The 24,505-nt window shown below is 39.4% G+C and overlaps 1 protein-coding gene across 2 annotated transcripts; it reads right to left on the bottom strand.

Annotated features, from left to right (window-relative positions):
• Positions 1–461: 461 nt before the first annotated feature.
• ostm1 (osteoclastogenesis associated transmembrane protein 1) lies at positions 462–7,377 on the bottom strand. Of its 2 annotated transcripts, none has more exons than XM_038727049.1 (6): positions 6,804–7,377; positions 6,387–6,501; positions 5,495–5,592; positions 5,294–5,404; positions 2,313–2,475; positions 462–878 (listed from the first exon to the last, which is right to left on the bottom strand). In XM_038727049.1, the coding sequence occupies exons 1-6, from the start codon at positions 7,197–7,199 to the stop codon at positions 823–825; spliced, it is 939 nt and encodes a 312-aa protein (XP_038582977.1). In that variant the 5' UTR covers positions 7,200–7,377; the 3' UTR covers positions 462–822. The 2 variants fall into 2 exon arrangements, with proteins under 2 accessions (XP_038582977.1, XP_038582976.1); XM_038727048.1 differs by having other exon boundaries at positions 5,294–5,407; positions 6,804–7,372.
• Positions 7,378–24,505: the final 17,128 nt, after the last annotated feature.

The raw sequence follows: 24,505 nt of genomic DNA, 5'->3' as shown, positions 1-24,505 counted from the left end.
CAACATCATAGTGTGGTACCTCAGAGTGCTCTTACATTATGTGTGTTATGTCTTTATTTACTCCCCACACTGATGTGCACCCCCTCTTCTTACAGCAGATACATGTCACCACTAATGGACATCAAGTGCTTCCTTTCTGCAGCTCTCTTCGGGACATACATTAGAGACAGAAAAACCCATTTCTCAACCCATAAATAGCACATACACACATTAGCTCACTTGCACACGCACATGCTGCATTCAAGCTTCTTTTCTAGTGACAGTGAACAAGCTAAAGATTGTTAATGAGCTGAAAGGAAGGAGAGTCCTCGATGTGCCTGAGCCTCCAGTGCATGCAACATGGACAACCATCTGATTAGTACTTTGGAAAGTTAGATATACTTTGATTCCAACACAGGTCTCACTTAATTGGGATCTAAAATGTCACAAAGGCTGAGAGTCAGAGTCAAACACAGTCTGTGTACAGTTTGTTAATGTTTATTTTGTTAATAAAAATATGAATATATTAATTCTGCTCATTTTTTTCATTTGTTCCAACTTAATTTTGAGAAGAAAGTTTTAAGGATATAAAAGCAAATGTTTAATGTGCCCAAAGCATTCGACTTTCAGTTTAATTTATTGAGATCCTTGAAGTCCTCTGAATACTGATTGTTATTGCAGTGTCCCGAAAGCAAACAGGGAACGCCTCTGTTGAGTCCTCTGCGTTCATGGAGGTCAGTCAAGCCTCAGGGACGAGACGGTGAGGGGGTTAAATCTTCTCCCAGGTTATAACTCTGAATAAAAGAATGCCATCCTCCATGTTCGTCACCACCCATTTCCCCTTTAGCTCAGTTTGTCCTGGATGTTCACAAGACTTGTGTAAGACTTTGCCCGCTTGGCTGAAAAGACACAAAATTCACATTTATATTATTACAAAGGATTATTTGAGGAGTTAGTTACTTTTGCTGTCCTGTTTTGAGTTATTGTAGTAATTAAAGTGCATTATTAATTTTCAGTGGGCCTCATGCAAGAACATTGTTTGTTATGCTGAGTTGCACTTTTTTCAGTCAGGTTTGTCCCAACGAGCATTTCAAGTCAAACTCTCTCATTTATATATATATATATATATATATATATATATATATATATATATATATATATATATATATATATGCCAAGTGAGAACAGAATCGCATTTGCAACGGCAACCAGGCCAAGATGACACAAATTCCTGCAGTACAACATGTAGTTACACATATACAAAATACAATAACACAAATGCAGTATAGAGTCTATAAAAAAACAAAATGCAGTAGATAGTAAACATACAGTTTGTGGAAGGTGTCACCTGTTCAAAGAGGTAGGTCAGCTGGTATTCAAAGTGGCATTATAGAAAAGTGGTGCTACAACAAAGAGCAACACTTAGCATATTTGGCTAATAACATTTTTACATATCTGTGCATATCTTATCTGTATCTTAACTGCACTAGAAGATGTGAGCCTATACAGCAGGTGATGTCACACAAGTGTAACAGAGGATGTTTGCCTAGGGATGGTTTCACAAAGATATATAAACTTGTCTGTGGTGTGAGGCCGGTCTTCATTCTACTCTTAGATTAGTCTTATGCAGGTTAGACCGTTTCACAGATAAAGAGACTTATTTTAAGCTCCTGACAGTTGAGTTAACAGCAGTACTGAGCTCTGCCACAATAAGGAGCTGCAGTAGCTCTGTTTTTTTTGTATTGTTACACTCCTACATTTTCCCAACTAACTGTTAAATCAACATTTTCTGTTCGAGCTAAGCAGTTTGATGCAGTTGCTCACGCAGCCATGTGTTTTAGTTTGATTTAAAAAAAAGTCTTTAAGTAACCCAGAATTCAAGTAAGTCCTAATTAAGATAATCAACAGCTAGCTTTGTGCAACAAATTATGACGTCTAACTGAAGTATGAATATTAGTTTGAAGTACCATCTAACTGGTACAGCTAACTTTCCACCACCACCACAGCAAATACCTTAAAAAAAAATAATAATAATAATAATAATAATTTTTCTTATCCTCCTCAGCCTTGGGAAACACCTTCTGATCCCTCAAGGCAACCACACACAAACAAAAAAAGAACTTGTCTATGATCCAGAGGTTTGCAGGAGGCAACCCCACTATGCTTTAGAACAACCTAGGACACCCACCCCTCGTTTCCCCATCCCAGCCAAACCCCAATATCACAGTCAGCCAAGCCAGCCACCCCCCCCGCCAAAAACCCTTCCACAAAGACCCCAAAACCCCGTCAAAAAATCTCTGTGTGACAATGGCCGAATTAAGCTGGTTACTCACGGTGTATGAGCTTGCGTTTCTTTTGTTCAGAGTGAAGGAAGCTGCTCAAGTAGAAGATGATGGGCAGAAAGAGCATGAAGCTGGACACAGCGATGACAGGCACCGTCTCCTCACGGGGGATGGAACAAGTGAAATTACTCCAAAGTCTGCGGGTCAAATTCATCTGAAACAAAAAGTAATAGTACAGTGTTACTATTAATTCAACCCTCTTGTATTTCTGCTCTCAAATACTGTATTAGGGTTATGCGGTGCAGGTATTCTACATCTTGTAGTTCTTACTGACAAGGCAAATACAGGATACAGGAGTGTAATGCTGCAATCACAACAAACAGCTTTCCATTAATTTTCAATTAGTTTTTTTTTTTTCAAATTTAAATTTCATGTTCAAATTTCACGTTTCTTGCAGTTCTGCTCACATTCCTGAAGTTCCGAGCTCAAGTTTCCATTTTTGTCACATAATGTCACATGTCTTTTGCCCGAACAACATGAAATCAGCAACCACTGAGACATTGTAACACCAAACAAAAGCACTGAAATTAACATTAAATTTCATATTAAAGGCTAAAATATCAATTTATGATAGCAAAAAGGGCATATAGAGAATCACACCTCCTGTCTCTACACAAAACACTGACTGGCCATTGAGAACTGCAACATTTCCACTTTCCTTCAGTTATTAATGAAATATTATTAATGTGTTTTGACAAAAAGGGGGAGAAATGTTAGGACACAAGTTATTGTTGTTTGTTTCTAAAGCTTTTAGCCACATTTTGTAGCCTTCCTCAGTTGTCTAATAATTATTATATGATATGCTATTTTCTCAATCGATTTGGCACATTTACTGAAACAAACCTACAATAGTCAAAAGTCTAGACCACGTGGTAAATTCATCACACCACTATATGTGACCTGCAAATGGTGATTACTCAATCAAAAGTATTATGTATCATGTTTCAAATGTAAATAACACCATCAATGAGTAAATCATTGTAATCAAAACAAAAGATTTATCATTGCTTAGACCAAGACAGTCAAAATGTAAAGACATCTTGTCAAATGACAGTGTACTCTGAAAGTGTGATAGTTACCCACTATGTAATACTGTCCACTTTCTAACATTGTCAGGCAGTTGAATAGTATTGATGTCAGCCATGGCATAGACTTTACTTCAAATAAAACATTTGTTTGATGTCACTGTAGACCGGCCCAGATTAGGCTGCACTCTCCGACCAGCCTCTGTCATAAACAAGCCATCGTTGATCACATTGTCTCTATTTATTGCCTGTATCTCATTTGAGATTTCTCTGTGTCTTTGCCTTTCTCTGGCTCTTCCTCGTCCTCTGTGCCCCCCTCTCCCTCTTCCTCTCACCATACCACCATGCACTCTAATGCCCCCTCCTCTTGCATGGGCAGACTTTTGCCTCTGTCTGTCTCCTGCATGCTCTATATTTCACAGTCTAAATGTGTTTGAGAACTGATTTGGATATGAGTTTCACCATCAGCTAAATTAGACAGCAGTTGCGTTTGGTCACTCTAAATTGTGAGGAAATTGAATTGTTCCCCATCTAGCCTATGTCTATCCATCTGACAACTTTTACAACAATCCCACATAATTGTTGCAAGGCTTAATGCATTTTGTGCCGCGGCCATAATAAACAACTGACCTAATGATCATATCCATATTCATATTGTTTGACAAAGTTTAAAGGGGCATTATGGAGTTTTCAGCAGCCACTAGTGGTGCAGTTCTAAGATAGCAACCAGATGTGTGCTTGTATGCGTGCTCCTGAGCTTGAACTCATGAGCGAGCATAATCCGAAACACAACCACTTTCATACAGAGATCCCACAATCATTGCGGAAACACCGGTATGCCGGCTTTGGCTTTTCTCCAGACATGTTCAGGCTCTGTTACATCTAGATCCCCGGCTCAGAGGCAGATCAACACCGGTTCCATACCTTTCATACAGCACAGTGAGCCGCATATTGGCACAATACTCCTGGAAAAAAAGGCAGTGTGACAGAGGCTATAGACAGACAGGGAGACAACTTCACACAACATGCTGGAAACTCCAAGCTGGTTACATGATACCGTTATATTTACTGTATGTAGCTGATGTTCTACATCGTTAGCTCGCCTGCTGCTTTTCAGTAACTATCTTTACCATCTGTGTATCTTTCAGTAGCAATGTGAGCACAGCTAAATGTACTGGATGATAAAGAAACGGTTAGGGAACTGGACTGAATATTATAATGAGATTGTGTCCACGCTTTATGACAGGTAGACCGCAGTAAGTAACTTTACTGTAGTGTTAGTGGATGGCTCTTCCTGTGTTGTTGTTGCCGTTTTGTTGCAGTATTGTATATTATGTGCTTCATGTTAGTTACAGTTACATAGTACCAGTGATACACAGGATAGGAATATGGGTCGCGTTACCTGATGAAGTATTGTTGAAAGCGATACAACTTTGCACTGGATAACATTAGCAACTGTTCAGCGCCAGCCAGCAAGCTAGCGTGACTCTCTCCGTGACTTTCTGATGTTGGCTGGTTTTAGCCGACATCTTCTGAATCTTGTTTGATCTGACAGGCTTCATCACATAAACCTTTATTGTTGTTTTTATCTTTACGTGGAGTTTATGTTTATCTATTCTATGTTTTGTGGTGTTAGTGGACTGGTCGTTAGCTGCGGTGTGGTTGCTCTAGTTGGAGAGAGACTCGGGAGCGAACAGAGGGCTACATCCGACCATGTGTCCTCACATTAAAAGTAAAACAGTGGCTGATGCAAGCAAAAAAGAAAACAGGTGTGTGCTTCATTTCTAAGTGAGGCTACAGCTAATTGACAATAAGTCAGTTAAAATTTTAATTATTAATAACAGATTTCATTTGAATAGTCCATATAGCACCTTTAATAGTCATTAAAGCGTTTGCGAAAATCTGTAAAAGAGGAGTTCTAGAAGTTTCTGCTCCTGACATACATACCGCATCCTCTATGTCAATGCACATAGTGGCGTTCTTCTCCATGCCGCTGTACAGCTCATTCAGTTCTTTGTATCCGTTCTTACAGTTTTTGCACAGCTCTGTATAGTTCCCCTGCTGAGAGAAATGGAGAACAGACATCATCCTTAGCTTCTCAACATAAACATAATAGATAGAAGGACCATCACCTAATTTCTGGTGTACCTGCGGATACTTCTCAAAGCAGGCGAGAGTTTGGTTGAGGGTGGTCATGTAGTACAGCGTGTCGTTGGTCAGGCTCTGGAATCCTTTAGTGATACAGTCTGGACAACAGGAAATTTAAAAAAAAATATCAGGTAGGTTTATTTATCCAGTAAACGTGGACAAATGAAATCAGATGCACAATGGCATTTTGGGAAGGTTTCCCCTTGGTAGCGTCTATAACTTTCCCCTATTTTATCTAAGATTCTAACCAGAAGGTTTCAGTTATTTTGCTTTAACGACACGAGCAATTATTACATAAGGTGCCGCTTGCTTTTCAATGTCGGCGAAAAAGGTGGGTGCAGAAACAAGCTACCGCTAAAACAATTAGGATAGCAAACTGGATATATTTGTGTTTGAGTGTTGCTGGTACAAGGCAAGTTCTTTGAATAACATCGCCTTGGGCTTTAAGAAATTTGACAGGCATATTTCACTATTTTCTGACATTTTCAAAACCTATAGACTCAGTGAATGATAATCAATTAATCTGTATGTAAAAGTATCATTATTTGCAGCAATATGGCGCTCAAATAATATCACAATATTTCTGCGATAATGATATTCCTGAAGATATGACAGGAGTATTTTGTTGTTACAGTCTTCTTGCACTTATTATGGTTTGTTGTACCAGTTCCACAGTCACTCCCCATTTTAGTCCATGGTGGAGCTGGTAGCTTGTTGTTGCGGTGTGTAATGGTATGACATCACCACGTCAACAAGAATATTGCCAATATCAAAATATGATTTTTTAATTTTTTTTAAATTATACAATATATCGTGAACAATATGACATGACATAAACCAAATACTCTTTAAAGTCACCAGTACCAAATCTTAATTCTTGCAGATGACTTACTGTCACAGTTTGCTTTGCTCCAAAGGTCCTTTAGGTTGCTGTACAGCAGATAAACCACCATGAGCCGATCACTGCGCAGAAGGCTGTCCCTGCAGCTCGCATTACCAGGACCCATCTGAGGACACACAAGCACAATTCATCATGCACCATATTACCTTTTATTTATACAGGTGTTAGTATTCCACTTTGACTAACAGAGCAACTCAAAATAAGTGTTTCTCAGCATGCTATTGATAGCAAGTAAAGCAGATGAATTCGTGTTTCCTCAAATTTGTCATCACCAGTCAGTCACATCACAAGACTCGTGACTCGTGAGACAACAGCGCAAAAGCAAGGCCCTTCCTCTTTATGCAAGCAGACGGGAGACAGTTTAATGTAAACTTAGACACAGAAATCGACTTTGTACTTGGCACCTACCTTGTCTGATATGTTCATGTAGATTTCATTAAGACTGGCATTACTGGAGAAACAGTTCTGGCAAATTTTAACAGGTCGGGCAGAAGACACCAAGCAGTTCACATGGGCGACACAACGCTGTCTAAATATGTTAAGCAGATCTCTGCAGTAGTCACTGATCTCCAGGTCTTCAGGGAAGGAAGACAGCAGATTAAGGGAGAAGATGGAATCCGCACCAGCATTAAACACAGGAGAGGTAACCGCAGCAGCAGGGCTTTGTCTCAGTTTGGCCGCTGAATCTAAAACAGTGGGGTTCACTCCGTCGCTAGACACATTGGCGAAAATATTTAGTACTAACAAAACCAAAAACGAACTGTTTTTGTAAAGAGACATGGTCGAAAACGGGGGTTTATGCATAATGCTCCTCTTCTTTCACTCAAAACAACCCATGACTTCCTGGTTTTCTCCCAATGTGATCACATGACAGCCTGTAATGATCTCGCGAGAACACGTCATTCCGGTGTAACACAAAAATGTGTGACCTATCAGATTCTGTGACTACACCCACACGACGATGTTTTCCTAACCATAACCAAGTACTTTTGGTACCTACACCCAACCAAACTGCAACCGCTTCACACCGTCAACAAAGCCTCTGGCGCTTAACTTTCCATTTGGGACACAGAATCTGATAGGTCACACATTTTGGTGTCACAGGTGTCTGATCAGTGCTACTGTAACATATCATCCATCATCTTTAATGTCACTTTTGAAGGCATGTTTTAAGTAGTCTACGGAATATAACTTATTAGTTATAGTTATTTCATACTTTAGTAGTACACTAAAGTATAACTTTTGAGGTAGCTTAACATATTCTCTGTAGGCTATTGGCTGACATTAATTTCCTCACAAAGCCTGCTATGCCAGTAGTAGATCTTATCAAGATTTTATCTTGGTATATTATTATAATATTAATTGTAGGCCTACTGTTAATAATCATAGTAATAAATAAGCTTCATTAATCCTAATATTGAAAAATGTTTCACTTCAGGATCACCTGATCAGGATCCTCCACTCACTCACTCCTCTCTATCTATCTATCTATCTATCTATCTATCTATCTATCTATCTATCTAGGCCTATCTATAACACAGGTTTATCACAGACAAGGAACAGATTGTTGGAAATTCTGTTCCAACACGCACGTGCATGTGCATGCGTGTTGTAAAGAGACAGCCGTTCCTCACGTTCTCCTCATTATTTAGGGTACGGGTTTTTGACACCATACAATTTTGCAATGTGCGCTAAGCTCGGAGCAAATAATTACGGAGTCAAGGTAAACGATTTGGGCTCCAATCCTGATTGTGATAATTGTCAAAAACCCCCTCGAATCAAGCAAGCGCAGTCAATGGTCGTTAATGTGAAATTAGTGGCTCTTGATAACTTGCAGGCCGCATCAATTCCGCAGTCATCAGAGCCTAATGAAAATAAGGGGGAGAGAATGTGCGCAGCATTAGCGCCCTATTCTGATGCACACGCACAACTCCAGTGGTAAATATGGATTCTGGCCTCTAATGCTCTTCTCACTGCACATGGCACCGGCAGCTCATTAACTCTTCTTCTCCTGACCAGAGATCACCTAATTGTTCAGATGTTCCCCATTCCTTCATTATTCGCTAGTGTGGCTCTCAGAAAGAAGACATGATTACAGCCTAAACCCCTTTAGCATGCTGCGTTTTTGTGCCACTTGGTTAAACCTTAACTGTTAAAAATGTTTCACAAATAGAGACATAAAAGCACACTTCTCTCATAATATCAACATTCTTAATAATAACAATCCATCTATCAATAACACCTATAGGCTAAGGGGCGTCTCAACCTCCAGTGATCATATTGACTAAGTTTTGGATGTCTTTCCTCTGCGGGCTAATCAGCAGAGCTCCAAGTAAAATCGGCATATCATTACTATTTGAGATGACCGTTATTGTCAGATGGCAGGCGATGCCTTCATTAGCATGTGAGACCAAGAGGACAAAAATCACAAATTAGGCCCATAAATTAGATGATGGCGGTGATAAGAGCCCTTCAGGAGCAATGGCAAGACTCAGTCCAAGAAGCTCTTCATAATTTGGCGCACAATTGGCCTATAAAGCATAACCATGCAATGGTTAGATGGTTGGTATATTGCTAATATGGGGTGAAAGGACCACAGACCGAAGCTGTAGCCCCCTATAAGGCAAAACATTACCATCCATTTGGTGCCTTTAAAGAAGAAGGATTCTACCAGTAAAATACTTCATTACAAGTAGCTATATATCCTGCATAAAAAGTCTAACTTAAGTAAATGCTATATACTTTAATAAGTAAAAGTATACACATTCTGCAGAAAAATGCTCACTGTGAGATAGGCTATATAATATGACATTATTAGATTGCAATGCATCATATTCTGACTGTCGGTGGATGTGAAGATATTCAAATACAGTTAGTTTAGTCCAGTGGTTCCCAAATTAGGAGTCGAGCCCCCTCCACAGGGACACAAAATGAATCTATTCTATTCTGGATACATTTTATTTATTTATTTTTGCTTTTCTCTTGCTTTTTTAAAATTAAATAATGCATGCTTCTCTTTTGGTGTCAAAACATCATTTATTATTATTATTAGTGAAAAGTTTAGAGGCAAAATCTCTCTGTGGTAGAAGTGCTGATAGACATCTGGAAGATTAAGGAGCCCAAATTAATTTTATGAACTGATAATGTGTTTTTAATGTAACACTTAATCTGAGAGGTATCAACTGCTGTTAGATAAATGTAGTGGAGTAAAAGTACACAATTTCCGTTTGAAATGTAGTGGGGTAAAAGTATAAAGTTGCAGAAAATGGAAATATTCAAAGCAATAAGTAGGAGGCCTACCTCAAAATTGTATTTAAGTAGGCTACACAACTTAAGTAAATATAGGCCTATGTATTACTTTCCACTAATTTGGGGTAAAAAAACAAAAAACAAAACATCACACCCCAATATTTACACCCCAGAAGGATAAAAAAAATGTGTAGGGGTTTTGCCTGAAAATGTGAGAGTTTTCAAATCATTAAAACATGATTTTACCAGCCCTGCACCTGCTGTCACCTAAACATAACATGCGTCTTTGCCTATTTTAGGGATCTGAGATTGTGATATGAGTCCCTTCCGTCCTTGTGAAGTTGTCTCTAACTGGACAATCACAAAGGGGTTAACTCAAACCGGTTCAGCCTTAAACTTGGCTCTTGGCGTGGGGAGAGAAAATAGCTGTAAAGTTATGCAGAAGTTATTCTTCATCCTTCGGGCCGTCCCTAATCCGCCAAAAACCTCATTCTTTCATCGGAGAACTGTGCCTCCATTCTTGTTCCCCCCTCTCTATACAACATAAAGTCAGACTGCATTTAATGGTTATGTCGGGATGGGAGAGGGGCTTTCTTCTTCCCCTTTTCTCCAGAATATTGCCCTTTTCGTCGTGTGAGTCTCCCAACCCGCAGGGACCCCCATATTCTTCCCTCCGCGTCTGACTCGAATCACAAACTAACCCTGATTTTCACCACTTTGCTGGGAATTGCAGTGAGTGATAATAGAGATTTCGCTTTCATTTTATACGCTTGACTTGGTTATTGTTGCTTTTCTCCTCTCCCGTGATTCTCCCCTTTTCCAGGGATTAGCCCTGACTTCGTCAGCTATACTGGCCGCCGAAGTGCCCCTGAGCCCCGGGATGACAATTGATGCAGATCAAGGCAGGCCTATTCTGTGCCTTTGAAAAGGACCGATCTCAGTTGGGTTAAAATGAGGGAGTTTTAATGGAAGAAACGGATGCTCTTCAGTTTGCTTCCCACACATTAATTGCTTTTTTAAAGAGAGTTTTGTGAAATGATATTGTTGACAAAAATGTAATATACTGAAGGATAGGCTGTTTATTTTACTTAGGCCTATTTAGACTAGTGGGCTATATAGACCACTGTAGGTACTCTGTTGTTGGTGACAATGGTTGGAGTGAGGTTAGACAAGATGATCAAGCTGCTGATGATAGTGATGTCAAGGGTGATAAGTGGACAATGATGGCAAGTATGGATGATGATGAAGAAGAAGTTTTATTATTAAGTATTATGATTAGAATGCCAATGATGGTGATAGTGACAGTGAGACTAAGTATAGAGATGCTGATGAAGATGATGATGATGACAATGATATATATGGAGGTGGTGCTGATGATGAGGATGAGGAAGATTATGGAAATGACAAAAATGCTTATCTAGCTATTATGTACAGGCAAGTAACAGAAAACAACAAATGGGCACTTTTTTATTTTTCAGTTCATTAAATAGCCTACAACTATTATAAAATATATGATACGTTCACATACATACACGCTTACGCCTACATACATGTACATGAATTAAAAGTAAAGCCTGTGCAGGAGAGGCAGCTAAACCTCTCCTAAAAACTCAAGACCACATAAACAGGGGGTGCAAACAGTGAATACATATTGTTTGGGTTGTATAAGTTACTTTATATACATACAGTATGTGGTTTATGTAGTTTATGCATATATCCATGTCTATGTACAATATACACAACCTGCTTAGATTTAACAATCAAGTTTCAGATGAAAGTGACATACTAAATGCCATGTGTTGTAAATGAATGTCTATATGTACACATGTTAGTGTGTGTGAATAATGAAGAGATGAAAATAAGAGCATTTACTCAAGCACTGTATGATTTTGAGGTACTTGTACTTCATTTGAATATTTCCATTGTATGTAGTTTTATACTTTTACTCCACTATATTTCACAGGGAAATATTGTACTTTTCTCTCAACTGTGTTAGTGCAGTTTATTACTTTTCAGTTTAAGCTAAACCACTGGTTTCCAACATTTTTGTTTGTGGTCTCTAACATATTCCCATAAATTTACTTAAGTAGGATTTTTAGTGCAAGCCTTTTACTTGTATTTTTACTTTTACTTTATTTTTAATTGTACTTTTACTTAAGTAAAACATCAGAGTAGGCCCCCTTCTTTAAATGGTTAGGGGCCTACAGTTTTGGGCTGTGGTATTTTTCCCAAATGATCAATAGGTATAGCTTCTTGTGACCAGTTTCTTCATTGCATGGTTATGCTGTAGGCCCATATCATGCCCCAAATCATGAGGAGTCTTGCCATAGCTTCTGACATTTAGCTTATTATACTATTTATATTATTTATACTTGACACCAGTAAATTATTTGAGATGTTCAGATCATTTAGATAAGCAAAAGTTCCACGTTGTAAAAATACTCCTCTGAAAGTAAACTTCCTGCATTCAAAATCTTAAGTAACTAAAGTAAAAGTATTAACAGCAAAATGTACTCATGGTGCAGTAAAATGGTCCTTGTCAGTGTAGTAATATATTGGATGCTTCTGGATGAATATTACTGCAGCATTGTGTACATTGCATTTTACTGTTGTGCTAATTTTAACTACTTTATTTGAGTAATTTAACCTACAGCAATGCATCATTTTCTATAAGATCATATGTTTTTGGCATCACTGTCTTGTGAGACTGTTTTCTGCTCTGTTATGATGCATTTTACAGCTGAATCAGGGGGGTTTAAATAGTTTATTCAGCTTAAGAAGTAGTACACTTTTCTCAACCCATAAAGGAACTCTTAATCCTTCAGCTTATCAAAGACATTCAAATTCAAAATCATCAAATCTGGTGATACATGGGATTCACTGGACAGGAAAGGAATTATAAATTGTAATCTAAAAAGCATGTAGTAACTAAAGCTGTCAGACAAATGTAGCGGGGTTAAAATGATACAGTATTTGCCTTAGATGTTGTGGAGTATACAAATAAAAAATAAAATAGAAATACTCAAGTAAAGTACAAGTGCCTCAAAAAATGTACTTAGTTACATTCCACTACTGCAACAGACTGGAACAGTCTGACTCTGCAGATCTGCTCATCAGCAGCACGTCGCATAAGAGAGGGTTTCATGTATTTGCTGTGTCTCCCCCAATCAGGCATCTCTGTGGCACTGTGAGAAGTTAATCTTTGTTGACGGTGTGTTGTGCACTCTTCCGTGGACCGGTTGGGTTGGGATCTCTCCTGCAAAGCCCGGCCTATGCTCATATAGAGGGGGATAATTACCAAACACGCAGCCGACAGCAGCGACACAAAAGCCGCTTTGACTTCCTCACTGCTGGTCGCCTCTAGGGGATGGTCCCGCTCCCTGCTCACCCTGCTCAGCCAGACCACTTCTCATCACTCCTGAGAGGCAGAGACGTCTTGTTCCATAACAAGACATGAAACTGACTTCTTTCAGCTCCAGTGAACTGGACATAAACCCCGACTGACAACCTCCAGTGCCCAAACAGAACAGGGAGAGGACGGGTGGGCCGGGACAGAGGACAAGAGAGGGGTGGGGGCGGCACAGGGCAGTCTAAATACAGTTGTTATTCACTTTAATCTTACATCTTGGGTGTGTGTGTGTGTGTGTGGTGGGGGGGGCAAAGCAAAGCAACTTTAGTGTGATTTGTCCTCTTCCAAAGGACCACCATTTGCAATTTGACTGTTTTGGACCTCAGTTCACAGATGTCAATTTTTTATGTCTCTGATGAAATGTACGATTTCTCTCTGAGCCACCTTCCCCCTCTCAGAGCTCAGCGCGTTACAGCAGTGAGAGCACAACGTGCTGTAAATGTAACAGGCCGGGACTGATTGTTTCTGACAAGCAACAAAACACATCGTCCCGCCCCTCAAATTAGTCCCCCAGGAGGGGGTGGGGTGAGGGGTTCATGTCCCAGGAGACACATGGACAGGACAGCATGCCAGCATATAACATGAGCATGCATCTAACCCAGCCCATACCGGTGGTTTTTCTTTGCTCTTTACAGATCCCAGTGATTTAATACAATATAAAAGTGGTGATTATGATACAGAGACTGTAAACAAAGCCTACTTGATTTATGTTTTCCACCTTAAATGGCTCCTTATACCGGTTTGGTTTTACATATGTGATATGAATTATTGGAATAAAGTTTTTTACACCTGCCTAAAAAGGTGGGTAAACATCATTGTATTATTTATAATTATAATATGGTGCAGCACAATGCTAAAAATCTTAACAAGTCACTTAAGTGTGGAAAGTTCAATGTGTGAGCTTGTTTTCTTCTTGAGCTCAACTTCCCATTGAGTGACCATATTTTGTGACTATCAGAGTAGAATCAGCATCATATTCTCACTTTTATCAAATTCTTTCAAATTTAAATTTTATTTTGCACTGAAAGTAAACACGTGAATTAACCTTTTCTTCAAAAAAATGACATTTTTGGGACAAAATTACTTTTGCTTAACCACCAACACAACATAAAGACCGCTAAGAAGACATTTTCACTTTAAAGCATTGGGTTTAATATTGGCTATAATATTTACTTTCCTATTTTGGAAAAAATGCATGCATGCTTAAGGCTTGACAGAAATGCTCAATGTATTTTTTACCCTATAAAACCTGTTGAAATCCACTGCTGCCCTCTGTAGACAATAGAAATGTGCATTGTGTCACCTCTGTGCTCTCTACTTAAATGTGCTTACATGTGCATGGAGAGATAAACAATACAGTACAATACTGTGTTACAGCACCACTGGTGCACACAACCCCCACAGGGTACCTTAAACAGTGACTGGAGGCTAAAGCCATTATCAATATTTTTTAAATACAAGTGTATATATAGCTTTATTAAATTACAATTTATAAAAGGTGGGGGGTGGAGCACCTGAAGCAGCACAGAATTGCTGTGGTTATTCACGTTGAAATGTGAATGTTCTTAAATGATATTGTAAGTAAGTAATGTAATTGTTGCATAGACCTATTTCTCTTATAATAAAATATTAAGTATTGATCAATTTAGAATGAAATCAGAAAGACGACAACAACAAAATCCTGAAGTGGAAAGAGACAGACTGATCGAGCTATTGGATTTAAAGTTTCATAACTGGAAATCCGAAATGGAAATCATTTTGTTTTTTCAAAAATATTAAGGCAATCAAGGTTTAACTATAGACTATTTTGGACACAACGTTAAAGCTGATAATTAATAGACACGGTTTGTAAAAGCAGAGGCACTGCACTAGAGCTCCATGCTATCCAGCTATATTATTCATTGTGGGCCAGGGATGAATAGGTAGTTAGAATGGAAAGAAAAGGCAGTTAGCTAGTCAGTTAGCATGGGGTTAGCCTTAAAGTAAGCCCTGATTTGTGAACGAGGGAGTGGGAGGAGTGGTGGAGGGCTTGGCGTTCAGGAAAGCCTCTCCTGGGCCAAAAGAAAAGGATTTGGCCCAGATGCAGGCAGCGATGTTAACTTTGAGTGGCCCCTGTGGCTCGAGCTCAGTACCCCCTCCTTCTTACTTCCCAAGCCCCCAGGTTGCCTTTGCATGACATCATCTCCAAACTATGCCCCCCATACCCATGTGAATCTGAGCTGTCACAATCGGCAGCCCCACCCCCCCACCCCCCATTAAACTGTACTGCGCTGCAAACCCATACGTTTCTCCCTCCCCTTCCCTCTCTTCTTCTACCACCAATCTCCTCCCTTCTTCTTCTTTTTTAACCCCCAGAAAGGCATTGTTTGAGTCAGGGCTTGATCAAAAAACTGTTGCCCGCCAACCACAGGGCTTTCTGTAAATTCAATAAGGCCACCTTAAAGATTTTCCTAATTAATGGATGACATCTTTGGCTGGAGGAGAGGCTAGGCATTCTGCTCCAGCTCGCTCTTTGTTCGCCTCCTAATTAACTTTCCTAGGTCACTCAGGTCCCCGCAACCTGAGAGTGAAGAGCCCCCATTGAGGAGGGAGTTGTAAACTTACTTTTTTTGCCTCGGCACTTAAAAGGGGAAAGCAACTATAGGGAACAGAAAATATCCTATTTAAGTCCTTTGTGAGTGAACTGCTTGCACATGTTCCAATAAAGGAAGTCTTCTAAATAAGCTGCCATGTTGCTCTCCGCTCCCCCCTCTTTCTCCCTTATCCCACCTCTTTCACTCCCAGCTCCACAGAAAGGTTATGAATGATAGCTCTGGGTTGAGGGGGGTAAAGGGCCAAAGGACAGCATCTGGGCATTGTGGAATTGTGAGCATCTGAAACTTTGAGGGAATTTGAGGATGGGAAAGCACTGAGCTGCTGGGTGGTGGGGTGGATGATTGCGAAAATGTGGTGAATATGAGAAAAAAAACAAGTGCCTCTTTGCCCTTATCATTGTTTGGGTGTTTCTAAAGGACCCCATGTCTCCCAACTGCTTTCATCACTCCTCATCTTTACCTTCAAATTAAAAAAAGAAAACCTACAGAAACACAACTACATAGGAAAGGCCCTCACATAACACACAGTCTGTTCCTGCCATGTCCATTTCAGAACTTAAAACTGGACCCAGATAGAGACAAAATGCATTCATATTTTATTATAAGCAGTAATCTGAATTGATTGGCTTTATTTGTTACTTAGGAGTGTAGTTTTAAACAAAGTAACTTATCCTAAGAGCAGTACACACCTACATTATTATTTTATGCATGTGAATGGTTGAAATGAAATGAGGTGGTCAATGAAATATTCTGTTTATTCTTTAAAAACATTCAGTGACAGTGTTTCAGATGTGAGGATATCTACTGTTTAGCAATGCCTCAAAGTAATCAGTAATTAGAAATCGCCCCTAGAAGGTGTGTAAGTGTGACAATGAGTCACACCAGAGAATTTTTGCAGCCACCTCTGGCTCCTTCATTCACACCTGTAACCATTCAAGGAATGAACACTGTGTCAAAGATACAGTTCACAGCAATGTAAACATATATATGTTATGCAGTTGTGTAGGGAAGGGGCATTGCAGACTAGCTCAGAATATAAATGCTATGGTATGTGGCATTGGTCCATGCTATATTGTTGTCCAAAAAAAAGTTGGATCACAAATTCTCACATGTATGATTGAAGCTAACACTTTTTCATGCGTCTATATGAGGGATTCAACCTTTTTCCTTCATTTTTTATTTTCCTATGCACTTGTCTACCACGTGTGCATTAGATAAGGCTTGGTTTAACTTTTGCACTTGTTTGACTTTGTTCTGTGGACATTAGCCTATAGACATCAGAAGCACCTGCCTATCAGATCCAAGAAGAGCTTCTTCTATTTGTCATTCCACTTTGCATGTATGCACAGTCCACCTTACATTTTGTGAAAGCTTTAGAGTACTTGACTTCACACTGAAAACATATCATAGCAAAAGTACAGCAACTTATTGTCATTGATTGTGTTAGGTTGAACTAAAATGACCACACATCCTACAGTGCCTATCAATATTGGTCACTCCGCCACAAATGCCACATGCTCATCAATATTCTCATCATGTCACCTGACACACACTCATACACTGACCTAGATCTGCTCTCCAAAGAGCCTCATCACACACATTATACCCCAGTCTGAATACAGAGAAGGGTCACATGCCCTCATTCTATCAACGAATCACCAGTCTCCTGTGTGTCTGGGTGTGTATTAAGACCTGTGAGGTGAGTGTGAGGCTCCTGATGACAGGTCCTGTGCTGCAGGGTCCCCTAGGGTTAATGACGAGTGGAAACTGTGACCTCAGACGGTGACCGCTGAACCTGACCTGTGAAGCCTGCAGGATAACATCAGGAGAAGCAAGACTGACTGCTGAACAGAGCAAGATAAACAGCAGAATGACTGTCAGAGTGAATCCAGGTGAACCGCTGCTGCTGTGGAAGGAGCTGATGACAGCCATTCTGCGGTTAATCTGTCTGACGGCCGCGACCGCCATTCACACTGCCTCTGCTTTTAAAGACTGTGTGTGTGTGTGTGTGTGTGTGTGTGTGTGCATGTGTTTGTGCATGGAACTCTCTTTTTCTGTGATATGCCACTGATGGGCAGTAAACTGTTAGGGTCTCCCTCCGCTCAGAAATGTATTTGCTTATTGTTTCTCCACTTTGATGTTTGAGCTTCACTGAGCAGAATGATGTGTGTGTAGAGTTTGACACTAAACGCTGTTTGCACATTTTTCCACTGAAAGGGGAAAAGTTCCTCTGTGAACACCTTCAATCTGAGTTTAGGTTGTGTACGTACAAGCATTACAGCTTTTCAAATTAAACACTTTGAATTGAAAAATATTTGTACATTCATAGATTCAGATTTTTTCAGTGAGAGAGAGGCAGATGTAATTTTGAAAAGTTTTAATGAGATTATTTAACTAACTTTTTTATAGGTCTTAAAAATGGCAAATTTTGCAATTTTGAATAGATGTGTATCATATAAATAATATCATCTCACTTACAAACTTTAATTCCTCATCACCTAAAGATCTAAGATCAATTAAGAAATGACAAATGATATATAAAGTTCAACAATTAAGTTATATGTAAGGTATTTAGGTTGAACACATTAGTGTAGCCAAAAGAAAATTATAAGTTGCCTGTTTCTTTAAGATATAATGCAGCTGTGCCAAAGTTTTGCAGTCACTCCAACTATAATATTCTAAGCAAGGACTCAACTGAATTCTTCTGAACATGTGTAAATCGTAGATTACGTGTCTAACATGCTTGCAAACATAGAAAAGTTTGAATAAACACAAGTGTAAACTGAAATTGCAGCTGTTAAATTAGTTTTATTGTAAACTGTTCTAACAAAGTTTAACCATGTGTGTTACAGTTTTTGACTTTTATTCAATTATAAATGATGTGAAATATAATTATCATTATTGGTGAATGACGGATGAAGGAGAGAATTAGGATATAATGGAAACAGTTATTTGCATGTTTTTCTTTTTGATTTGATTCACAAAAACACACCAATCCAAGGGATCACATGTTATAGGGACAAAGCTTAATTCCAACAAGTTCTCAAGATGTGAAAAGACAGACATGAAACATGTAACATGAAAACCAAAACAAAACCACAGCAAACTAAACCAAATCAAATAGCCACATCAATACACCTAAATACAACAAAAGCAGATCAATAGCTCAAGTAAAAATGTCATTCATAACATGTCCCCTTACTTCTTAAATAAGCTCTAACCTGAAAGTAAATTATTTTTTGTCAACTTCATATTTCATGATTTCTCAGTATGGCACCAGTATAAAATTAAATACATTTCACCCACATATCTAGTCAACATAGCCCAATCCTGGCACTTTCACACACTACATGCAGGCTGAATATCAAATGAACTGTAGATACATTGATCACATCGCGGGCTCCTTGGCTTTCACATGTTTGTCTTTGCAGTGTGAACAGACTAAGCCCTTCTACTCAGCTGTCATAATTTGTTAACGAGTCTTTTCAGGGAGGGAAAAAGAAAAAGCGAAGACAGAAAAAAAGAAAAAAAGGCTCTTCACGAGTGACTGAAAGCAGAGGTCCATCCAGAGAGGGAACCCAGGGGCGACATCAGACCGATTTCAGACCAGCCCGTGATGGCATCTCTGTATATTTTAATATTAATGACCCCGGCCGCAAAGCCGCCTCTAAGCCTCCAACAGGTGCCCCAGCCCCACTCGAGTCTGAAAAAACGGGATCATTCAACATCCCGCTATCCACCACCACCACTGGGCAATAAAGACTGCAAATGAGGAGGATGAAGGCAAAGAGGAGGAGAGAAAAAAAGACATAAAGAGTGGAAAGGGAGTTAGAGAGTCAGCCATCTTTAGCAAATAAGTTTTTGAGTCACTTTCCCCAGCTGAAACACGGGTCGATATTCCCCCCCCCCCCCCCTTGAGAAAGAGATTGACTTTTGTTTGGAGTTTGTGAGAAGTGGGAATCAGAAGCGGGACAATGGGACTCCCCACGGTGAGAGGCTGAGAGGAGCCATCTCAAATCAGTCAGCCAGAGGACTGACTAATCCGTCCATTGTCCCTCCCCAGCCACCGGCCGCACATCAACACATTCGCCCCCCATTGTCCCCCACCCTCATGCAGCGGGATTTGCTCTCCCCAACAGCCAGTTTTGTCCAAGGCAGTTCGAGCGGAAGTTTCTCACTGACAATTTGCCCCAAATAGATTTGTCAGAGCGTCCAACTGCACCACACCGACTTGTGGGTTTGTGGGTTTGGGTTCTGGGTCTAGGTTTTTTGGGGGGACTCTTCAATGGTGAGGCCTTGGCGTGTGTGTAGATGTGTAAGTGTGCACGAGTTTGCATGTGGGCATGCAGAGGTGAAGGAGATGGTGTGGTAGTCCTGAGGGATTCGGATCTCCCCTTAGGAAATCAAGCGTGTTGGGTTCACTGTAACCACTAAGAAAACCTAACACTTGTGTTTCTTGGTGAGTAAACTCCTGTATAGTCACACCCACTGGGGCCACCAGCAGTGGTGGATGTCAGATCTTTTATGTAAGTAAAAGTACTAATATCACACTGTAAAATTGTACTTGTACTCCATAACAAGTCCTGCTTTCAAAATCTTACTTGAGTAAAAATATGTAGGAAAGGTACTCAATGCAGAAAAATTTCTCCTGTGACTGTTACACTATCATACATTAATATCATTAGATTATTATCACTCATGTATAAATGTGTTAGCAGCATTGTACTGCTGTGGCTGGTTGAGAGCTGACTATAACTAATGATTATCTTCTTGATTCATTTGAAAAAGTTTTTTGTTTGTAAACATTTTGTCCAACCAACAGTCCAAACCTCAGAATTATTAAAACATAAATCTATTACAATAATTAAAAAAAGGAAAGGCAGCAAAGGTTCACATGTGAGGAACTAGAATCATGAAACGTTTGGACTTCTGCATGAACAATAACTTAAGCAGTCATAAGAGTTGCCAACAAATTTTTGGTCTATAAACTAATTGTTTCAACTCTAAATGTATATACTGTTGGGTGGTTATTTATAACAAAGTGGCATATTTTATAAGCACTTAATAGGGGTTTGTAGGTAAAACTCACCATTTGACAAATAACTACTAAAGCAATCAAATAATTTTAGTGGAGTAAAAAGTTCCTTCTGAAATGTCCTTGAATAAAAGGAGAAAGTGGCATAAAATGGAAATACTCAAGTAAAGTAACTCAAACATGTACAAAGTACTTGAGTAAAGTACTGCACTAACTCAAGTACTTGGTTACATTCCACCAGTACTAAAAGAAATACCCAGGCCATGTATTCAAAGAAGCATGTACTTGCACATGTTATCAGCTGGTCAGACTACTTCTTATGACCCAAACAACTCCCCTAACAGAATACAGATACAGTGTTTATACTTAAGGATAGTGTTGTCCTTTATGCATTGACTCACTGCCATGTAACTAGCTTAGATTGTCTTTAAATGGGTTTGTGTTAGGTGAAATAATGAGCACCTTTTTTCACTAAAACCTGAGTCCAAGATAAAATAGTAGCATAAATGTTGCAAATAAATATCTACTATTCCTTATCTAATAGGAGGAAGTTGCCCAGGACAAAACAGACTCAGTGGCATGAAGGAAAATAAAACAATTAATTAATTATTTTTCTGTCTTCAATTCAAGTCAGTTTACTTTATTTCACAAGTATAATCAACCAAGTCAAGACTGCTTTCCATGGAGTCCTGAGGACATATAATAAAACAAACTATAAGTCAGCACTTTCACCAAACTGTCGTGATTTCCTTTCAAATGAAGGGTGAGGGTTTCTCTTAATGTTTTGACTTTTTGATGTTTCCAAATAAAGTTAAATGCTTCCTAGGCCTCCTGGGAGAACAGTCACAATTGTGGATCCCGATTGGCTGAACTCACAGCCCAGTCTCATTGTCAGGATCAGAGCAATTACTGGATTAGGGGACTCTGTCAAAATCACACCCAGTTCTGAAACACTGGGTTCAGAATATAGATGGATTTATTAAAATACAGTAAGCCTATACTTTACATTTTGAATCATTAAAAAAAATTAAATATAATTTTATATAATTAAATATATATGATGACATATAAATCAAGAAGTCAGGCCGCTTTAAATTTGGAATAAGCACGTAGACAGGTGCATCTATTTAGTGACTCCTGTTGTAGAACTGTCCGTGGTGCTGAAATCCAGCTGCATATTTTCACTTATTTGGAAAGTTTTTGCATAGCCTATTTGACACTATCGGGTATTAATATGATGTAGGAGAGATGTCTCATAACAAGCCTTTTATGACATTAAAAGACATTTTCTGACTGTCTGTCCAAACAAAACAAGTAGACGGAATGAATCCCTCAGTGTTGCGTCAATCATCTCCTGCGCTAAACACCAGCAGGGTCTGTGGGCTAAGATCTAAGATCACTGACTATGATCTCTCCGGACAGTTTTGAAAAGATGCGAAGCTGTGTGGGTCGTTGGTCAGCTTGAATTCTCCCCATTATTTGCTCTCCGGAGCTTTGTGACTTCTCCCTAAAGCCAATTGGTTTACGCCTGGTCAGTTAGGGGCCTGCACAGTGATAGCAGTGTATAAAAACATGCTTAAACTGTGGCCCTCAGTCTAAGAATAGCCTAACATCAGATATATAGCCTACTTTGGAATTGTGAAAAAAAAAACAAATTAACAGGTAGGCTATGTAAATCTAGAGTCTAGGACAATAGGCTATCCTTAACAGGTGTTTTATCATTGTTCAAAAACGATAAAGGGTGTCAGGATATTCACACACAGGCATATTGTTTAGTAGTGACTTCTGTTGGACTCTCACTCGTTTCTCCTTGTTAAAGGCAATCCTATAGTATGTCAAGTATCCGCATACTGATGCTGAGCTACCCATAAAACAGATACACAATCCACTGGCCCCTTTGTTAAGGACATTTCATTGACTGTTGGAGGAGAAGAGAGTCACTAATACAAAAAAAAGTGAAAGAAGGCAACCCCGGCAACCATGATGTTGGTTATATTTGTGTAAAGGCTATCAGTGAATGACGAGGATTAGGACGAGTTAAGGAGATTATGTCACACATTCACCATTCACCCGCACGACAGCCACCCACACACATGCGCAAACACACACCACGCACACGCGCGCACTCAGAAATTACTGAAAATATTATTGATCTGTGAGAAGGGCAACGTGATTTTCAGTGGAAACGTTGATTCTGATTTGGCGGGTCCACTGTTTCATTTCGTAAATTAGGCTACACTAAAATAAGACAAGTGGTCGTTACACGTGACAGACTTTTAATACTAAAATAAATTTGGGAAGTTGGGAAAACGGTCCCCATAATAAAAGTGCATTGTAGCCTTTATAATGTGGACCATTTATGTGAGATAAAAAAAAAACACAATATGTGGCTATACACTTCTATTGAGGACCTCGGGCTTTCTGAATGTCCCTGCAGGGAAATCAAAGGAATATTATAGCGATTTATCCTCAGGCTTGTTAGTTTCCAGCTTTGGCTGTTCAGCTAAAGGGCAGGTTGAAAGACACAACAATGGCTGATTGCAATTAACTACGCCTCTCCGCCTCGCGCCTGTCCGCTTAAATCGACACTTTGTGAGTCCATATGGCCTTCAGTGTACCGTGGGAATGAACACAATTAAAAGAAAAGAAACGAAAAGAAAGAATATGGATTTCTGGAGTTACCCAGCAAGCCGTCTAAGTTAGGGTGTCAGTGAGCAGGCCCTGCAGCCCGACCCTCCGGACAACCGAGCAAGGTTTGCACCCTGGTGTCCAAAATCCGATCACTGACTGCAGGGGGCGATGGGAGGTGCGTAACCTGTTGATAACATTACACCACTTTAGCCACTTAGTTAGTAAATTAATTAACTAGCCTTATTTGAAGGCAGTGACGCATAAGGGAGAAAAATAAATACCGTATCAAATTATTATCATTATTATTACTTATTAGGCTACTGAGGTGAATTTTCTGGACAATTAAGACATGATGTTATTGTATGGTTTTATTATATTTGTCACAGTAGCCTAACTACAGGAAAGAAGACTAATGGAAGAACAATAATAAAGAGCGTGATAATGTAAGAACTACCGGGGGGAAGCAACAAGAAATACTGAAATATTTTATTTTAGATATGTTAATCTGTTCATTCATTTGTTATATTTATTTAAAGAGCTTTGTTAGCCTATATGTTTTAAGTTAAAAAGGCAGAAGGGGTGAGAGTGCGAGTCATCACTTTAAATTTTCGCCAAATACCGCTGTACCTCTTTATATTACTGTCCAGATAACGACCTCTAACCTCAGAACCTCAGACAGACCACATTAATCAATCGATGGCTAATCCTTTGAATAGACACTAGTAAACAATCCTATAAAAACACCTGCAACAGGTTGACTGGGATCAATGAGGCTCAAGATTACTTTAAAATCAGATAGCCTACTACTGTGGATGCTGCTTGCAATCTCTTTGGCATTCTTTGGTATTTCTAATCTGTGATAATATAGTAAATAGCCAACACATCATTAATACGTCTGTAAGATAATACGCACAATGTCTAACTCCGCTGTTTGACAGTTGTTCTGACTGATCAGTGTCTTCAGTGGGATTACCCTTGAAATGTGAAATGTTGCCTAAATCATTGAATCTAGAGCTAAAATTAATTGAAACGCTGCAGAAAACATGTATGCAACACGTGTTTGTTTTTTGTGCGTGTCTGCAATGCCTCTTGATCCATGAGCAAGGCACTTCACATCACTTGCACACACACACACACACACACGCTGCCTCACACGATAGTGACGTCAGGCTGGAGTTTGGAGTAGAAAGCC

This window comes from Micropterus salmoides, unplaced genomic scaffold (genome assembly GCF_014851395.1).
Source record: "Micropterus salmoides isolate LMB-PRFRI ecotype aquatic unplaced genomic scaffold, ASM1485139v1 Ms_hic_scaffold_18, whole genome shotgun sequence".
In the NCBI taxonomy this organism is placed as follows: Eukaryota; Metazoa; Chordata; class Actinopteri; order Centrarchiformes; family Centrarchidae; genus Micropterus; species Micropterus salmoides.
This window is presented reverse-complemented; position numbering and strand designations above follow the sequence as displayed.